The sequence below is a fragment of the Myodes glareolus genome, chromosome 6, assembly GCF_982192425.1.
Source record: "Myodes glareolus chromosome 6, mMyoGla1.1, whole genome shotgun sequence".
Taxonomy (NCBI): Eukaryota; Metazoa; Chordata; class Mammalia; order Rodentia; family Cricetidae; genus Myodes; species Myodes glareolus.
Window position 1 is genome coordinate 24369466 of NC_142031.1, and position 16673 is coordinate 24386138.

Genomic DNA, 16673 nt, shown 5'->3' on the forward strand with positions numbered 1-16673 from the left:
ACCCCTACGTAAGCCATATGAAGATTGGACTTGCCTGCTCCAGCCTCTGCCTGTGGGAAGCAGGCCTTTCCAGTCCTCTACCTTCTGGCTTTCCATACAGCGCTAACCCTGTAATCTGGGGGAGGAGGGAGGTGCATTTTCTACCTTCTAGGAAAAAATAATAAAGTTTCCATGTCATTGGCTAGCAGACAGATTCCCTAATCCCCTGCAGGCTCCCTCATCCCCTGCAGCCCCCTTCATCCCCTGCAGGCCTCCTCATCCCCTGCAGGCTCCCTCATCCCCTGCAGGCTCCCTCATCCCCTGCAGCCCCCCTCATCCCCTGTAGGCCCCCTCATCCCCTGCAGGCTCCCTCATCCCCTGCAGACTCCCTCCTTCTCTGCAGTCCCCCTCATCCCCTGCAGCCCCCCTCATCCCCTGCAGCCCCCCTCATCCCCTGCAGGCTCCCTCATCCCCTGCAGCCCCCCTCATCCCCTGCAGCCCCCTCATCCCCTGCAGGCTCCCTCATCCCCTGCAGGCTCCCTCATCCCCTGCAGGCTCCCTCATCCCCTGCAGACTCCCTCATCCCCTGCAGGCTCCCTCATCCCCTGCAGGCTCCCTCATCCCCTGCAGACTCCCTCATCCCCTGCAGGCCCACTTATCCTCTCTGCACTGCCAACCACGTGCAGCCCAGAGCATCCTACAGCACGGAGGTGGCTCCACCAGAACCTTTCATTTCTGAGTCTCTTTAGACTATCCCTTGAGAAGTTTTGAAAATAAATGAACAAACCTCCAATGGCACCCAGTCTGGATGGTCAGACCTGAGGTTGCACTTGTCTCCTGAAAACTGGGACTGAGGCTCCTGGGACTGAGGCTTTCTTGTGACAGTGATAATCCATAGAGTGATCCCGGAGCCTCCCTCTAGAACTCTAAGCCAGGAGCAGTGACCCTTAGATATCTGTCCCCATTGCAAACGAATAAGGATCCAGATATGCAGCCCTCAGCCTGTAACTTGCGGTCTCTATCACTAGCCCCTCCTCCCACGTGGTGTCACCTAATTCTCCGCATCACTCCTGCTTCTTGGAACTTTGGGGACAAGGTTTTCAAGTTCCTGTTAGAGTAGGGTTCATATCACAAAGCAGACCTCTGTTGTCCCCAGCAAGGGACCCCACCCCCAGATGTCTATGGTCACAATCTCCTTAGCTCTGTGGAAAGACCAGAGCCTGTGGCCTCAGGTTCTGACTCCAATACAAGCTGCTCAGGACTGTTGTGGGTGACAGCAATGGCAGCTGGTTTCCTGAGGCTATTGCAGGCCAATGGTTTCTTTTTCATTCAGCTAAATGATAAATGTTGAAAATGAATCAAGATTTGTATTGAGGCATAAGAAGAGGCACAGACCTTACTTTCCTGACCTGGCCTCCCTGAGATTGTGACCCCATGACCTCAACATGGCAGAGACAGTTCTGGACATCAGTATTACATTCCCATTAGGAAAGACAGTAGGAAAAAGCACAGAACATAATTCCAGTCATCTGAATCTATCTTTCTTTATCTGGAAAGAATTGGTTTCTAGAAACCTCACTTAGCAAACTTCTGCCTACATTTATTGGTCAGAACCTTTTTCACCTGACCACTCTAGGCCAATCTGCTTCTTGCTTTCTTAAGAGAAAATACAATGTTGTTTTCTTAGGAGAAATAGGACTGGCTTTCTCCACGTGGGCACTACTAACATTTTGAGCTAAAAAGTCCTTCACTGTGGGGCATACTGTGCAGCAGAGTGTTGAGCACCATCTGTCCTTGCTGGAGGCCGGAAGAACCCTCTCTGACTGTGACAATGATGGCGGTTCATCTCCTGGGGACAGGAGAGAAGTCATATATAGTTGAAAACTAAGTTGACAGTTCACGGTTAGTTCCCTACAATTGAAGGAATACGCAGAAGGAATGTTCAGCCTCTACTCACATAGCCTGGATTGTGCTAACTGGAAAGAAAGGGCTGGGGAAAGACATGGACTGGCAGTGAGCTACATGAGGAACAGTAGGCAGCTGTGATCGGCAGCAGATGAGCGACCCTTTCTCTTGGTTTTCTCTGCAAGGATCACCCCCGTGCCCTTAGAAATCATTTTTTCATATTTTGTTAGGTGCATAGCTGTAGTAGTAGGATAACTGAACTGGTCTAAGTTATTTTTCCATTATTAGAAACCAGGAGACTCAATATTGACTTTTAGCTCATTCATTATGTTTGCCCCAATACTGCTGAATTCATTCATCAAGCCTAACAGGTAATCCTGCAATGCAATATTGGGATCTACATCTTCTAATACCAGCATCTAAGATATTAGAATGCATTTCATCCCCTGAGATGAGCAAACGAGTGTGTAGGGCGCGGTGCTGGAGGAGGAACTCGTAGGAAGTAGCAGTCCCATCCAGCACTCCACCTGACCTGGGGCCTCTTCCAGCTTTCGTGACCATTGGTGCGGGCTCGATCCTCTTTGCTCACAGTCCAAGGAGGGCTTGAGCACTCCGGAGTTTAAAATATCTACTTTCCTTAACCCTTAGAAGGGGCTAACTATGAGAAACTGTAGCAGGACCCAGGCACCTTAGGAGGGAGGGGGAATTTAGAAACAGCAAAGTGAGGAAGCAGACCCGAGGCTCTGTATGAGCAAACAAACCCCCAAGGAGGTTGGGAATGCTATCGCTCTCCCTGCCTCCAGCTGCCCAGCCTGGCCGTGAGAGCCAACTAGACACTTTAGAGCTAAAACCAACTCATAGCCAGAATAAAGAGATGCTCTGTCTCTCTGGCGATGAAACAGAGATGGGGATCCTGTGGTGGGCCATGGTGTTGGTTCTCTCTTCTTACTCAGAAAAGCCATGAAGATGCCGAGGCTGCCGCAGGAAGAACGCAGCTGAGAGGCAGGAGAATAATCTAGTCCCTATCAAGCACCCAACTCCAGGACACTCCTCCTCTTCAGACACTAGCTACATAAGACTCAGCTTACCCTCAACTGCAACAAATCTGGTTTGGCTTCCATCCCCTGCAAACACCTGAAACACTCTGTCCTTTGCTTGGCAGTCAGTAATACTCAATACCACTGTCATCAAACTCTTTATAGAAATGCCCCATTTCCCCACCAAGGAAACAGCGTCCCTGAGCTCAAGGGATATGTGGCTTGTGTTTCTTATCCCATCATCCCTGGTGCCCAGTACACAGAAGGCACTTCTGATTTATCTGTCCGTGGACCAGTGTGAGACAGGAAGACACAGTGATAGAGAGGGATTTTTGTTGAAGTCTCTCCTGGTTCTGAGCTTGCATCCAGCTGCCCAGACTCCATGACACCTCCATGAGATCACAGGTGGGCAGTTGGGCTGCAGGCAGCTGCAGAGGGAGATGGAGGCTCATACCCTACTGGTAGACTGCGCATGGCTCAACCCCAGCATCTGGACATTTTCATACATGGTATACCTTATTTAAAGCCCTTCTTTATATTAAGGTCAACAGTGCTTGGTTCCCCACTGTGCCCGTGAAAGGAACAAACACACAGATGTCTGTAAATGTATCATTTATATGTCGTTATTGAATCTCATAAGCAGATGGAATGCTGGGAAGAATCTAGTTTGGCTTCTGAGTGGAAACCAAAGGTGTATTTCTTTGGAAAGATGAAGTCAACTGAGGGACCATCTTAGATGTGAGTTCCCGCGCAGATGGAGAAGCCCAGGAACCCCAGGAGGCCAACTTTAGCACAGGCTCCAGTGGCTACCTCTTCTGAAAATGGGAAAATGTAAAGAAATGGCATTAAAAATGTGCTTCAAAGCAGCAAGACAGTGTTTTCAAGGCGTCTGGAAGGGTAGGGCCTTGTTATTTCACAGCATCACTATTTTAGCAATAGCTATTGATATTACTACTACTACTACTACTACTGATGATGATGATGATGATGATGATGATGATGATGATGATGATAAATTAACCTACATAAGACTAACAAGTCTACTGGATCTCGGTGGATGCCGTGCGTCTCTGCACTGACAACATGCCCTCCTGCCTCTCTAACACCTATGAACGCTGTCTTCTGAGCATAACGCACAGCAAATGCTAACACCGTTTTCTTCACCTCCCACTGCTCTGACAAATGTCTTTCGTTGAGTTCATTGTCCATGACTCTGGCCACTTTGCCACAATCACTGCAAAATTCAGATAAGATCACAGTGCCCTGTGACCCCCGGCTGCTGTCCCCTGCCTGTCTGCTCACTCTGTCTTCGCTTCCCTGAGCCCCTCAGGCCAGATCCTGGCGCCCCTCCTAAACATCTCTACAGAGTCCTACTTGAAAGGTGCTCCGGAAGTGCTTATCTCCCTGGAGCGCTTACACGTGAACCGGCGCCAGGTTTTCCTTGAGGAGCCCTCCCTACTCCATCTGTCATTTTCATGCATTCCCTTTCCATGGCACTGAGCCCCACCGCCCCGGGAGGCAGAGTTTGCCTCTGCACTCCTGACATCTCTAACAGTTAGTTCACATAGTAGGACTTCAATTCCTAAAGTAAACTGAACTAAGTCACGTTTTCACTTAGGCGTACTGTATTTCACACAGCCGCGCCACCCCACCTCCCAATGACGGCGTGGTACGCAGCAGCTGCCAGAACTTGGTTAGCCTCTTTGGTACTCACTGGGTGACTTTGTAACCACCTCCCCCTCATACAGGGGGACGTGCTTGCACAGATTCTCAATAGGTGACCCAAACAGGAGCCAATCCGCCTTCATGAGCAGAGACTTCAAAGGGTTGTACTTGACCCAGGTGTACTCTGTGGAGTCCATGGTTTTCATTGTCTAGGTGACGCAACAGAGAACAGGGTTTACGGAATTGGAAGCCCTCTGGACCTGCCCTTAGCTGTGAATGGCTTTCTCTTGGCAGTGGTTAGATAAAGGGCATTCAGAGACTTCAAGTCATGGTTTCCTGTGAACTCTGCCTGGAGGAGACGCTCTTTTTTACCCACAGTATTTCACTGTAATAATCCCACAGACGGTAAACCTCCTGAAAGGGGAGAGGCAGATGAGACGGTGTAGTCAGAGCCAAAACTAGGTGTCCAGCCTCACTGCGTTGGGTGGAGAGTCTCACACTGTGGCATTGTTTGTCTGTATCTTTGTATCCTTCAATATCATTTTCAAGCAAACGACATATCTTAGATCTCACCTCCAAGAAGAAAGGTTCACCAGCCCCCACTGCAAAGACTATTCTCATCAGTTTATGTTTTCAGGGCTCCCCCCCGCCATGTGAGAACACATTAGTGAATATCATATACATGGAAATAGTGGTTAGAGTCTACCGTCCCTTTCACATCTCTCTGTGGGCAGCAGCCTGCGCTGGCTCAGGAGCAGACTTTTCAAGGACTCCCCACCTACCTGTGTCTCGTAGATGTACCGTTGGAGTTTGTCCAGAGCCGGGATGGCTTTGTGGTCCATCTTGAGGATGTAGCAGGCTCTTCGGGAGAGCACTCGGGATGCGATGTAACCCTGAAGAGGCAACAGCACAGTTACTGACCCTCAAGGTTCTGGGATCCTGATCGGGTGAGACTGACATTGAGTCTCAGAAGAAAGGATTGAGTTAGTCGTGAGTTAATGTCATTTCGAAATTCTGTCCACTCGTCTTTGAGATGGAGTTTTGTTTCCCTACTCGCCTCTGTATGCCTGTGAAGCTGGCATATGCTCTGTGTTCTGGAAGCAAGGTCTACAGCTAAGGGTTTAAAGACTGAGGAGGAACGGCCCTCTGCCTCCTCCTTTGTGTTTTAGCTAGCCTGTTCTTCCATTCTGACTACGACAATATCCGTCAGAACTGTATCATTCCGTACCATAATGGCTCCACCTGTGGCTACTTAAATTCAAATCCGGTGAGATTTACCACTTATTTCACGGTGGATTTTGAGTCCACAGTAGCCACAATGACCAGAGGCTTCCCTTCTGGAAAATTCAAACATAGAACATCTCAACCTGGCTTGACATTCTAGAAGTCTCCTAGGCGTGCTGATGCCTACCCTCACCCCACACAACTTTACCTGTTCTTCCTCCTTTTCCCTCTTCTCCATCCTGTCTCTGCCTCAGACTCTGTCCACCACATGGAGAGGGTGGCCTGAGGAGACTGAGGAGCGCAGGGATGTTGAGAATTTGACATGAGAAGGGACCAAAGGTCATCACATTTTGACCTTGAATGGAAAATTTCTGTGATGCTGCAAATACTTAAAAATTATTCTGCTTCTGATTTTTCAACTCTCAAAAGTTCTTAGTACCTAAAACTTGACAATAGATTGAGGCACTGAGGCTGATGAGAGAGGAAGGGGCTTAAACAAAGTCTCCACAATTCACTTTTTAAAGTCACCTTTGGGATTTCCATGAATCTATTTAAAGATTGTTTTAGCTGCACTTCCTGTTGAGAACTTCAGAGACTCTCCACTCAAAAAGTGACATGAAACTCCCAGCAGTGCCAGGAAGAACGCATCTGGGGAGTTTTGGGAAGAGAAAGGGGAAAAAAAAAACAACTTCAGACACCCATTGTTGGTATCCATACTGGGTATCTCTGGGTAAGGCAGCCCATAATAAGTGTTGGAAAAAATAGTAAAGCAATCCATAACAATAAATGGATGGAGGGAGTTTTTAAGACTTGTTACCCTGGTAACCAACACTGGGAAGGCCTTGTAGCAAGTGCCATGTTGTAAGGTCTACAGAAATAATTTAAGTGTGTGCATTGTTCTGGGTTTCTGCCCATTTTCTGTATGTTTTGTATTAGAAGTTCTCATTTATTCATCCAAAAGGCATTTTCCTGTTTATGTCCTAAGCATTGCTTTGGCCTTTCTTCCAGCCCGTGTGTGGGCCAGGAGTGGGACAATGCCATCACTGTTGAGGAAATGTAGATTTTTTTCTTAGAGATGTTTTATTTTCTTTCTTGATCATTTAAAGGGAAAGGAAGACATGAGGAAAATTTTAAGGACATGTAAAGATAGACAGTATAATTAAATATGTACCACATGGCTGACCCCTCCCTCTACAAAACCAGTCTTACAGAAAGTTCCGCTTGCTGCTTACATGCTTATAGTCAAAAATGGTGGTCGAAGAGCAGGACCCCGCATGGATGTTGACGGTGGCAGTGTTCTTCTGGTTGTCGATGCTCACCGTCTCCTGGACGTTGTTGCCATTGGTGCCCGGGGCGATGATGTTAAAAACCTAGAATTGACAACCAAGACAAAATCAGATTTACCTAAATAGTGTGCATTGGGAAGCAGCTCTTTCGCTGGGATAAAACCTTCCCTGTACTTCCACCAGGATAAATCTGCACTGGACAGTCCACCGGAATAAAGCCTTCACTGGACAGTCCACCAGGATAAACCCTTCTCTGAACAGTCCACCAGGTTAAACCTACACTGGACAGTTCACTGGGATAAACCTTCACTGGACAGTTCACCAGGATAAACCTTGCATTGGACAGTTCACTGGAAGTCCATGACATGTTCAGGCTGAGCCTGAATGAGAAACTTTGGCCACTGGTTTGTTACATTATGTACAAGAGGTCCAAAGTGAGTTCTGAAGTAATGTCATCGCAAGGGAAATGGGACTCACCACATTTTAGTATGTTGGGTTACATTGTGGAGGCATTGGAAGCAGAAAGAAACAACCCCTCATCTTTCCCATTCCTGGGATTCCGTCTCAGTGAAGACATGTAGACTACCCGGCCCTTGCACAGCCTGGCCTCTCATCTTCTCCCATAGCTCGAAGAAGCCAACTCACCTCTTCTGCCTGAGACTGAATTCCAAAGATGGACAGCACCACCAGAAATGCCACCTGAAAAACACATCAATTCTCTGTGGGGTTGTCACTCAATGAGGGGATCAGTAGGAGATGGTGGGCACCTAGGGACAAGAGTCATCCCTTAGAGGTGGCCAGCGGTCTGCTTTTCGACTTTCAAAAGTAAAAAACATGCATTTACCCATTCGGCAGGCCCTTGCTGAGTTCATGTTATTTGTTAGGCACATGGTGGGCAAGTGAGCAGAGAAGGACTCTCTTACCAGGGGAAAAGCTGGTGTGAGTCACACCCACTTTAAGATTAGTAGATAAATTATGCCCTCTAAGGGGAAAATGTCAGTTTATTGAGACTGAGGTAATGAACCATTTAAAATGAACATGGTCACAATGGGTTTTTAAGGACAGCTATGGAAGAAGGATTCTAGTTAACCCTTGACCTCATGGATGGCATCCATCTGCTGCCACAGCCCACATCTCAGGGGTGCTATGAACCTGGGGCCACGGGCCTACACAGATGCAGCTCTGATGCCATGCTGGACTTGTTTCCAAGTCTGACCTGACACCACCAGCAGGTGTCTTCCCTCTTCTGATTATCACGGTGAATTCTACTGCCAATTAAGTTACTAGTGGGTAGGAGGAAGATTGTGGGGAGGACAGACACTTCCAAGAACTGCCTATGGGCTGCTACCCACCCTTCTTTGCAGCCCTCTCCTCAGATCTATCTCCTGGGGAGGAGACTCTAGCAATAACCTATGTGCAGACACCCTGCAGTCCACTCTCACGGGGCTCCTCCCTGCCCTGGCCCATCACTCCAGGCAGCTCTGGAGCCTCAGACACTCCTGTATGTTCTATTCAGTGACTCTGGACTAGAAGTTGGGATAAGTGAGTCAACTACCCATCTCGGCGGATGCCTCGCGAGAGCGCAGAATGTGTCCTTGGCCCCCAGATCCCTCCTCCCCACCGAGGTTGACACAGCTTGACTCTAAGTCAAGCTTCAGGCTTAGATCTCCTTCTGGGAGGGGACACTGTCCGTCTGACAGTCCTTGTCCCTTTGGGGCTGATAAAGTGTGCAGCTTTCCCTGTTAGCAGCTGAGCGAAAGCAAGAGGCAGAAGCTGGGGGAGGGCTTCCACCCTGAATCCCAACACCCAGGTGGAGCCTGGAGTCCTGTATCAGATGGGGTGGGGGAAGTCACTGAAGGGCTCATTTTACCTTAATAAAGAGTTTAGACACCAGATCACGCTGGTTTCTTTAAATTCACCTAGTTACTACTGCACACGGGGCCCAAGACAGAGAAATCCCATCGTGAACCCCACGTTTACAGATCTGGAGAATTCAGTCCCCTCTGTCTCAGTCTCCTCAGCTTCACAGCGGGGGCAGCAATGCATGCTATGCACCGTGGGCACAACAAGCAGAGGTGATTGTCCATGAGAAAATCTGGGGCTCAGCACAGTTTGGGGGTAGCTGCTCTCACTCTTATTGCAGACGTTGTTTTTAAAGCACTTCTCTTTTGGATGACAAATGTAACTACTCTCAGATGCCTGCGTCCCTCACAAAGCGATGAGAAGAGATTGCTACTAAACAGCCTCCAAATAAAATCTCCACATATTTACATTTTTTCTTTGTGCATTTTGAGTAAACCCAAGAAATATAGGCAGTGAACACACAAATATTCGACATTATTCCTGGCCCCCAAGCACTGCAAATTCAACCCCAGAGGCATAGAAGGGCACAGTGTTTATCTAAGACCCTTGAAGTCCACAGCACACTGGATACAAGCAGCAGCAGCAGCAGCAGCAGCAGCAGCAGCAGCAGAAGCACGGAGAACACGAACGCATACTCACGGGAATTTTCATTTTGCCCAAAGAGAAGGAGCTGGAATGGGTGCAGACGCCTGTGCAGTGTCCAGCCTTTATATCGGCTTGAAGAGGTGAAAACTTTTCTCCTGAGTGGTCATGTCAGAAAAGATCGAGCCCATTATCTCGGTCACACCTTGGCAAACTCCCTAATCAGGATGGAGACCTAACCACATCCCAGGTATCGGCGAAGTTTGTTAATCAGTACTGAAAACTCCCCATTGGTCACTCTGCAAACACGCCGGCCGAGCTTATCTGTCCCAGTTGGGCTCCCACCCTGTAACAACACTGCAGACTCTTGCTCTTCCCACATAGACGCCGAAGGGACATACTGGCTCCCTCTCCCGAATGGAAAGCCCTTAAGATTCGGGGCCCCACTCAGGATCCCTTCACCACTGCCCAGCTTGTTAAATTTGTCCACCTCAGCATCAGACATGCACACAGAGGTGAGGATAGCGGTTGGGAGCTTGTCTTTTAATATGGACAGCCTGATGGCTGTCTTTCCTTCCTCTTCAGTCGGTGGCAGTCTGCAAAGATTCATGAAGAACAAGATTTTGGAGTCTACAGGCACTGACCCAATGTTTCAGGTGGAACTTGTCCTGGGCACCACAGACAATGGGGGGCACATCTCCTCTTACCTCTCAGACTTTACAAAGATTGGGAGAGGAAAGCAGAGCTTAGTTTGAGTAATTTTTACTGCTCAGTTTGAGTAAATTTTACAGTTAGAAATTGCTACTTAGATTGTAAGGAGGAGGTAATGAACTTATCAGGCAACAGGGATTTTGTTTTTAACCTGACTGTAAATTGTGAAATACTGATCAAGGATCTAAAATGAACAACCAATGTTTTAAAGAAGAGAGTTTTTAGAAGCAGACATTTAGGGGTCCCTGACTCTCCAGAACTCTGCTGCCTTGGCTGCTCAGTGGAAATGAGGCAAAGGGTGTGTCTTTTTCTGAGGTCACTGTGGCAGAAATGACTACAGGTCTACAGGACATCTGCCAAGGCGTTCCCATCCCTGGCTCCAGTGACATAAAGATGCAGAAAGGCCAGGGTTCTTGACAGGATCGCTTTCAAACATGTGGGTACCTGCTGCCTTGTTTACCCATCCCCAGGAGCTCCAAGTCCGTAGGCTTAATGATGATATTGCGATCATTTATGGAACATGTCCTGGTGCTTTCTAAACACTTGGAGCATACTAATTCAGTGGTTGTTACGGTCCTGTTCCCATTTCCCAGCAGAAGAACCAAGATGCAGGAAAGTTAAAGTAACTAACTCCTTGGGACCACATAACTTCCAAAGGCAGAAGCTGAGGCTTGAATGTGGTCTGGCACCAGAGTCCACTGTCTTAGACGCAAGTTCTCCCAGACTGCATGGGGCAACACAAGTTCTCAGCTTGCTGAAGTGGGCCACGTGCAGGTTTCTGTGCCTAGATTGCTCCCAGCTCAAAGACAGCCTTGGAAATTGTGAAGCTTGGCCACAGCTCCACCGAAAATTTCACTAGGGGAATGTGAAGCTAGCTGCATGGATAAACATCGCTAAGGACAACCCCCCTGCATATGCCTGCCAGGGTCACAGACACGAGGGGCCTGTGACAAGCTCAGCCACACCTGGGGTCTGCTGCAGCCCAGCAGGATTGTTGGTAAGGCAGTGCGGGCGTGGGGACTTCCAAAGCATTCACTTACAGGGCTGTCTCAACTCCCGCAGGCCTTGTTCTTTATAAGTTGTGCTTTTAGTCTTGCTTAAAAAATGTTACCCATGTCCTTAATGCATTTTCCTATGTGTTCTTAAAGTCCTGTTTTTCACATTCAATTTTACTATTACTTCTGAGTGTAGTGTGAGGCTCCAATAGAGTTTTTTTTCCACTTAAACATCCAGTAGTTCAAACATCTGTTAGTAAATAGTGTAGCTCTTTGCCACTAATTTCTAAAGCCAGGCGGTTTCCATGGAGATAGCCTCCTGCTTGCTGCCTCCATGTTTCATTGGTTCATTTAGTATCCAACAATGATGGCTCCCAGGTCCACACAGATGAGTCCTGAAACCCAGTAGACCAAATCCCCCAAATGCTACTACTTCTAAATGTTCCTGTCATTCTGTGAATTTCCTTTCTGTTTTCTCTGTCTTGATTCTTACAGAATTACTGTATTCTTTGTCTGACGTCTTGAGCTGAACATTGCTCTGTACATTGAGCCTCTCTAGCTATTTTAAATGGAAGCATTGAGAAATAATACATTTACCACTAAGTACATTTTATTTTCTTCATGTAACTATTTTACCTTTAAAAAAAGCTCTTAATTCCTGTTGTGATTTTTTTCTCTTTAACCCAGTTATTAAGGTATTTTCTTTCAATTTCTAACATAAAGGTTTGTTCTCTCTCTCTCCCTCCCCCACTTCTTTACCAAGCATTTATATCGAATGTTCTATACCAGGTTCACAGTGTCTAATGTAAAAGAAGCGTCTTTTTATGTGTATATTCCTCTTAATTTCTTCAGGCCTTCAGTGTGTGCACCTTGAAGTCACCCTTGACTCTGCTGTTGGTTTTCTCTGTAAAGTGTCTTCCGTCCGCATCTCTCCTTCTCATGCAATTCTTGCTCCCCACCCCACACTCCATTGCAGTGACTAAGTCAGAATGCCGGCTCCGGCTTCTGTCGGAAGCAATGTTTGAATCTCCATGACAGGCAGATGAGCCTGTGTTGTATTTGTGTGCTAAGGGGCACAGATGATTTATGTGGTGGGCAGTTCTCCTCAAAATGGTGATCTGTAGCTTTCAGCTTCCTCTTTATGAGGCTTCAGTATGTGGACGTGTGGCCATCCTGGCACCGTTTGCGTATGGAGAAAACACACCTGCTCTGAACTTCTTCGAGCTGGCAGCAAGCACCCATGCTCACGGCTCTCGGGGGAGAGCAGCCACACGGCCCTGTCTAGATGGGAGGGAGTGGGTTGCCCATCACCCCAGCATCAGCATCACTGTGGGTCTAGGCTCTGGAAACATTGCCTTGTGTACATTTTTCTCTTTGTTCAGACTTAAAAAAAAATCTCCATCAAGTATATAATCAAGTTGAGAACTCTGAGTTTGGCATTCAATTCGCTCTATAGTCTTCTTCCAAAGGAATTTTGAAAGTGAGATGAGGGAATTGATACAGATCTTAATTGGACCTCAAAAGTCAGGTGTGAGGGGCTGGATCCCCAGCAGGTCATGCTCTGGAGGCCACGGCAGGAAGTGGAACAGTTATGAGGAGGGGCCTAGTGTAGGAAGTTAAATCATAGGGGTGTGTCCTTGAAGACAGGCTGTTGGGACCCTGGTGTTCTCTTTTTCTCCGTGTGTGTGTGTGTGTGTGTGTGTGTGTGTGTGTGCCCTCTCTGCGTGTTGTCTCTATGTGTATGCAATTGTGTGCTCTCTCTCTCTCTGTTGTCTCTGTGTGTGTGCATGTGTGTGCTCTCTCTCCATGTTGTCTCCATGTGTGCTTTCTCTGTGTGCTGTCTCTCTGTGTGTGTGCATGTGTGTGCTTTCTCTCTCTCTTCCAAACAGTGAAGATAGCTCCTCAGTCATGAGCTCTCATCACGACGCACGGGGGCGCAGCAATCCCAAAGCTAGGAGCCAAGGAGCCAGGACCTGAAAGCCATGAAACCGCGCTAAAATGAACCTTTCTTCCTTCGAGGTTATCATCTCAGGCATTTTGTCGCAGTGACAGAGAACTGGATGGCACAGAAGGAAACCATCTAAGTGAAGGGAAGGAGAGGAGCCTGTGGGAGCAGAAAGAAGCCCATGTACCTAGCTGAGCGGCCACAAAAGCCACTCATCCTGCCACTCTCATGCCCCCTCCCAGCACGCCACACACTCCTAACCTCCTCCCACCATTCTCCTCCTTCCACGCTTCGCTTACCATTGCCTGTCCTCTTCTCTCCACTCTGCTGCCATTTCTTTCTCCTTTCCCCCACACTATGTCAGTGGTAACCACTGGAAAGGTGGTCTCCTGCCCCAAACCAAGGATCTCTGGGAATTTTCTGCCGCCAGAAAATGTAAGTCACCATTGAAAACAGTAAATGTGGATGTATGGGACTAGGATTGCACAAGAATCCAAAAAATTAACTGTCCTGGCCTGATGTATCAACTATAAACAAGAAAAACCATGATTATGGTGCTCATTGTTTTCTATGAGAATGATAACTCGCTTCCCGCGACGACCTGAAGTCTCTCTCATGACCCTCGGCTGGAGAGAAAGAGCAGAGAGCTTCTCACGCCGCCCTCAGACATCAGCAGGGTGGCCAGCAAAATGCACCAAGAGCAGCAAGCTCAGAATATGGCCTCCCTAAAATCATTGCTATTACTATAGACAAAGTAACCGCAGAAATCATTAGAGAATACAGGACTCAGGGAGAGCTATAAATGTAAAATAAAAGTAGGATGTCTGGAAAAATTTGCAAGCATATTAAATTTAAAAATCAGTTTTAAATAAGCCACAGGTTAAAGAGGAACCCATATAGAAATTAAAGCCATTTTTAATTAAATGGTCATAAAAATGTGATATCGATACTTATGTTAAGACACTTGCCTTAAGAAATTTGAAAACAGAGGCCAGAAAGATGGCTCAGTGGTTAAAAGCACTGTCTGCTTTTCCAGAGGACCCAAGTGTGATTCCCAGCACCCATATGATGGGTCACAGCCACCTAAAACTCCAGTTCCAGGGGATCCAGCGCCTGCTTCTGAGCGAGTGTGTGGGATGCAAGGCCAGGCTCAGGCACAGGCGGCAGCTGCTTTCTCCGGGAGCTTTTGCTGGTTTCCTATGAGGCTCACAACTGTGAGTCCTGTGTCTTCTCCCAGCTTTCACACTCTTGGAAAACAGAGGGCTAAACAGGATTCCTGTTCTCTGACACCTAGCTCTCTTCACTTCTGGGGCTAGGGATAGCATTTTCCCAGTACACATAATTTAGTTGGGTACAACCATGTAACTTGTTGGGTTAACAAACACCAGGAATGTAAAGTAAAAAAGAGAAAAAAAGAAAAGAAATTTGAAAGCAAATATCACAGTTATTCCAAAATACCCTCAAGCAGAAAGGCAAGGGAGACATAATAAGGACAAGAGCGGAAGCCGGTGTGGCTGCAAACGGAAGGGAGAGGATGAAGCGCAGCCAGTGACTCAGTGAGGTTGAGACCCTGCAGCTGAACTGTCCAAGAGAATAAAGGGGAGTATTGACTCTTCCCACAAGGAATAAAAGGAAAATCATATACAAAAACAAAAGGCTGCACAGACATGAGGTACATGCTTAAGGAAGATTCCACAGGGAGCTGCTAACAGGGAGTGGAACCAGTCCACGAGAGAGAAGTGTGCTGCAGCCAACAATGCTGAAAGGAGCTGGAGACCTGAAGAGCATTTTGACATCAGACATGGAGATGCAGAGTTTGGAGTTTGCCTCGCTAGTTTTTGGTCTTGCTTTGGTCCAGTACTTTCTCATTATGCTCTCTTTCCTATGTTTTGGAATGGTAATGTATATTCTGTACCATTATATGTTAGAAGTATGTGATCTTCTTTTTGATTTTGATTTTACAGGCCATTGCAGTGAAGAGATTACATGAATCTCAGAAAAGACTTTGAACTTTAGACTTTTAAATAAGTTTGAGACTGTTATAGACTGTGGGGACTTTTGAAATTCAACTGAATGCGTTTTTGCATTATGACATAGCTACAAGCCTATGGGGGCCAGGGAATGGAATGTAGTGGTTTGAAAGAAAATGCCCCCCATAGAAAGTGGTGCTATTGGGAGGCATGGCTTTGTTGGAGTAGGTGTGTCCTTATTGTGGGAAGTGTGTTGCTGTGGGGGTGGGCTTTGAGGTCTCCTTTGCTCAACCTAGACCCAGTGACACAGTTCACTTCCTGTTGCCTTTGGATCAAGATGCAGAACTCTCAGCTCCTTCCCTAGCACCAGGTCTGCTGCATGCTGCATTGTCCCGCCATGATGTTAATAAACTAAACCTCTGAAACTGTAAATCACCTAATTAAATGCTTTCCATTATAAGGGTTGCTATGGTCATGGTATCTCTTCACAGCATAGAAACCCTAACAAGCACTTAGGGAATCTCACACTATAATTTTACATAACACATAGATTAAAGAATCTTTAAGAGAAATTATAAAGAATTAAACTCAGAAGTTACTGTCAATATCGCTCTCTACTAGAATGTTACATATCAAATTTTATCATGTTTTCTACAACTTTCTATGGTTTCACTTTTTGGTCAGAGAATAAGTGTTGTGTTGCTCTTCACAAGTGATGTTTAAAAGGTGGAAGTGAAGGCTCTCGCTGGCAGCTGTGCTAGAGTAGGGTATGAAGACTTATAGTTCGGGGTTGGCTGAAGTAGCCTTTGTGGCTGATTCATAGTTTAAAGTTCATTAAAATAAATAGAAACCGCAGAAAGATTAGCATGTTTGAGAGCTAATGAGGGTGGTTTGGTGTGAAGCCTGAAGCGTGGTGGTAGCGTCTCTTTCTTCAATGTGTCGGACTGACTTGAGAGTGTTGGGGCAACTTCAACGTTCAGAACAGAGCGGCTCACACAGCGAGAAGGCACCAAGATCAAAGACAGAAACCATTAGCAACACTGAAGAGATCAACAGAAGAAGAGAGGCAAGAGGGTGACAGGAGGGAAGAAGCAACAGCTGAGGGAGGAGACCTCAAAATTCGAAGGAGTCTCAGTGTAAGAAGAGAGTGAGGAAGGGACAGAGACGGCACCACCTTATCAGGGGTTCCGAGGTTGAGTTTCCCAACTGCAGCTGTAGCTTCTCTGCTTACCCTGATGCCAAACTGCAGCGGGCAGAGCTATGAGGAGAAGACATCAAAAAACATGATTCTTTTGAATGTTGTCAAGTGTGTGCGTGTGTGTGTGTGTGTGTGTGTGTGTGTGTGTGTGTGTGTGTGTGTGTGTGTGGCGAGCTGGCAGGTTATCCACTGATGAGAAAGGTAAGGATAAAGAATGCTTTCTCTGTTCATTTTGTTTCCTTAGAGTTGGAGCACTTTGGTCACACACCAACAGGGAGAGGTGGAAGTTTAAAAGAAGGGAAAGGGAAGTTCC

At 47.1% G+C, this 16673-nt stretch overlaps 1 protein-coding gene across 2 annotated transcripts in view; it reads right to left on the reverse strand.

Moving 5' to 3' along the window:
* Positions 1-3516: 3516 nt before the first annotated feature.
* Gkn2 (gastrokine 2) overlaps positions 3517-16673 on the reverse strand; it is a 41039-nt gene continuing 27882 nt past the window's right edge. The window contains exons 3-8 of one of the 2 annotated variants that reach the window (XM_087907060.1): positions 9599-9699; positions 7742-7795; positions 7043-7180; positions 5369-5479; positions 4636-4795; positions 3517-3736 (exon numbers count right to left, since the gene is read on the reverse strand). In XM_087907060.1, the coding sequence (XP_087763186.1) occupies positions 3654-3736; positions 4636-4795; positions 5369-5479; positions 7043-7180; positions 7742-7795; positions 9599-9610 (558 nt within the window). In that variant the 5' untranslated portion in view covers positions 9611-9699 and the 3' untranslated portion in view covers positions 3517-3653. The remainder of the gene's footprint in view (positions 3737-4635; positions 4796-5368; positions 5480-7042; positions 7181-7741; positions 7796-9598; positions 9700-16673) is intronic. The other variant, XM_085690618.2, reaches the window with a different exon arrangement.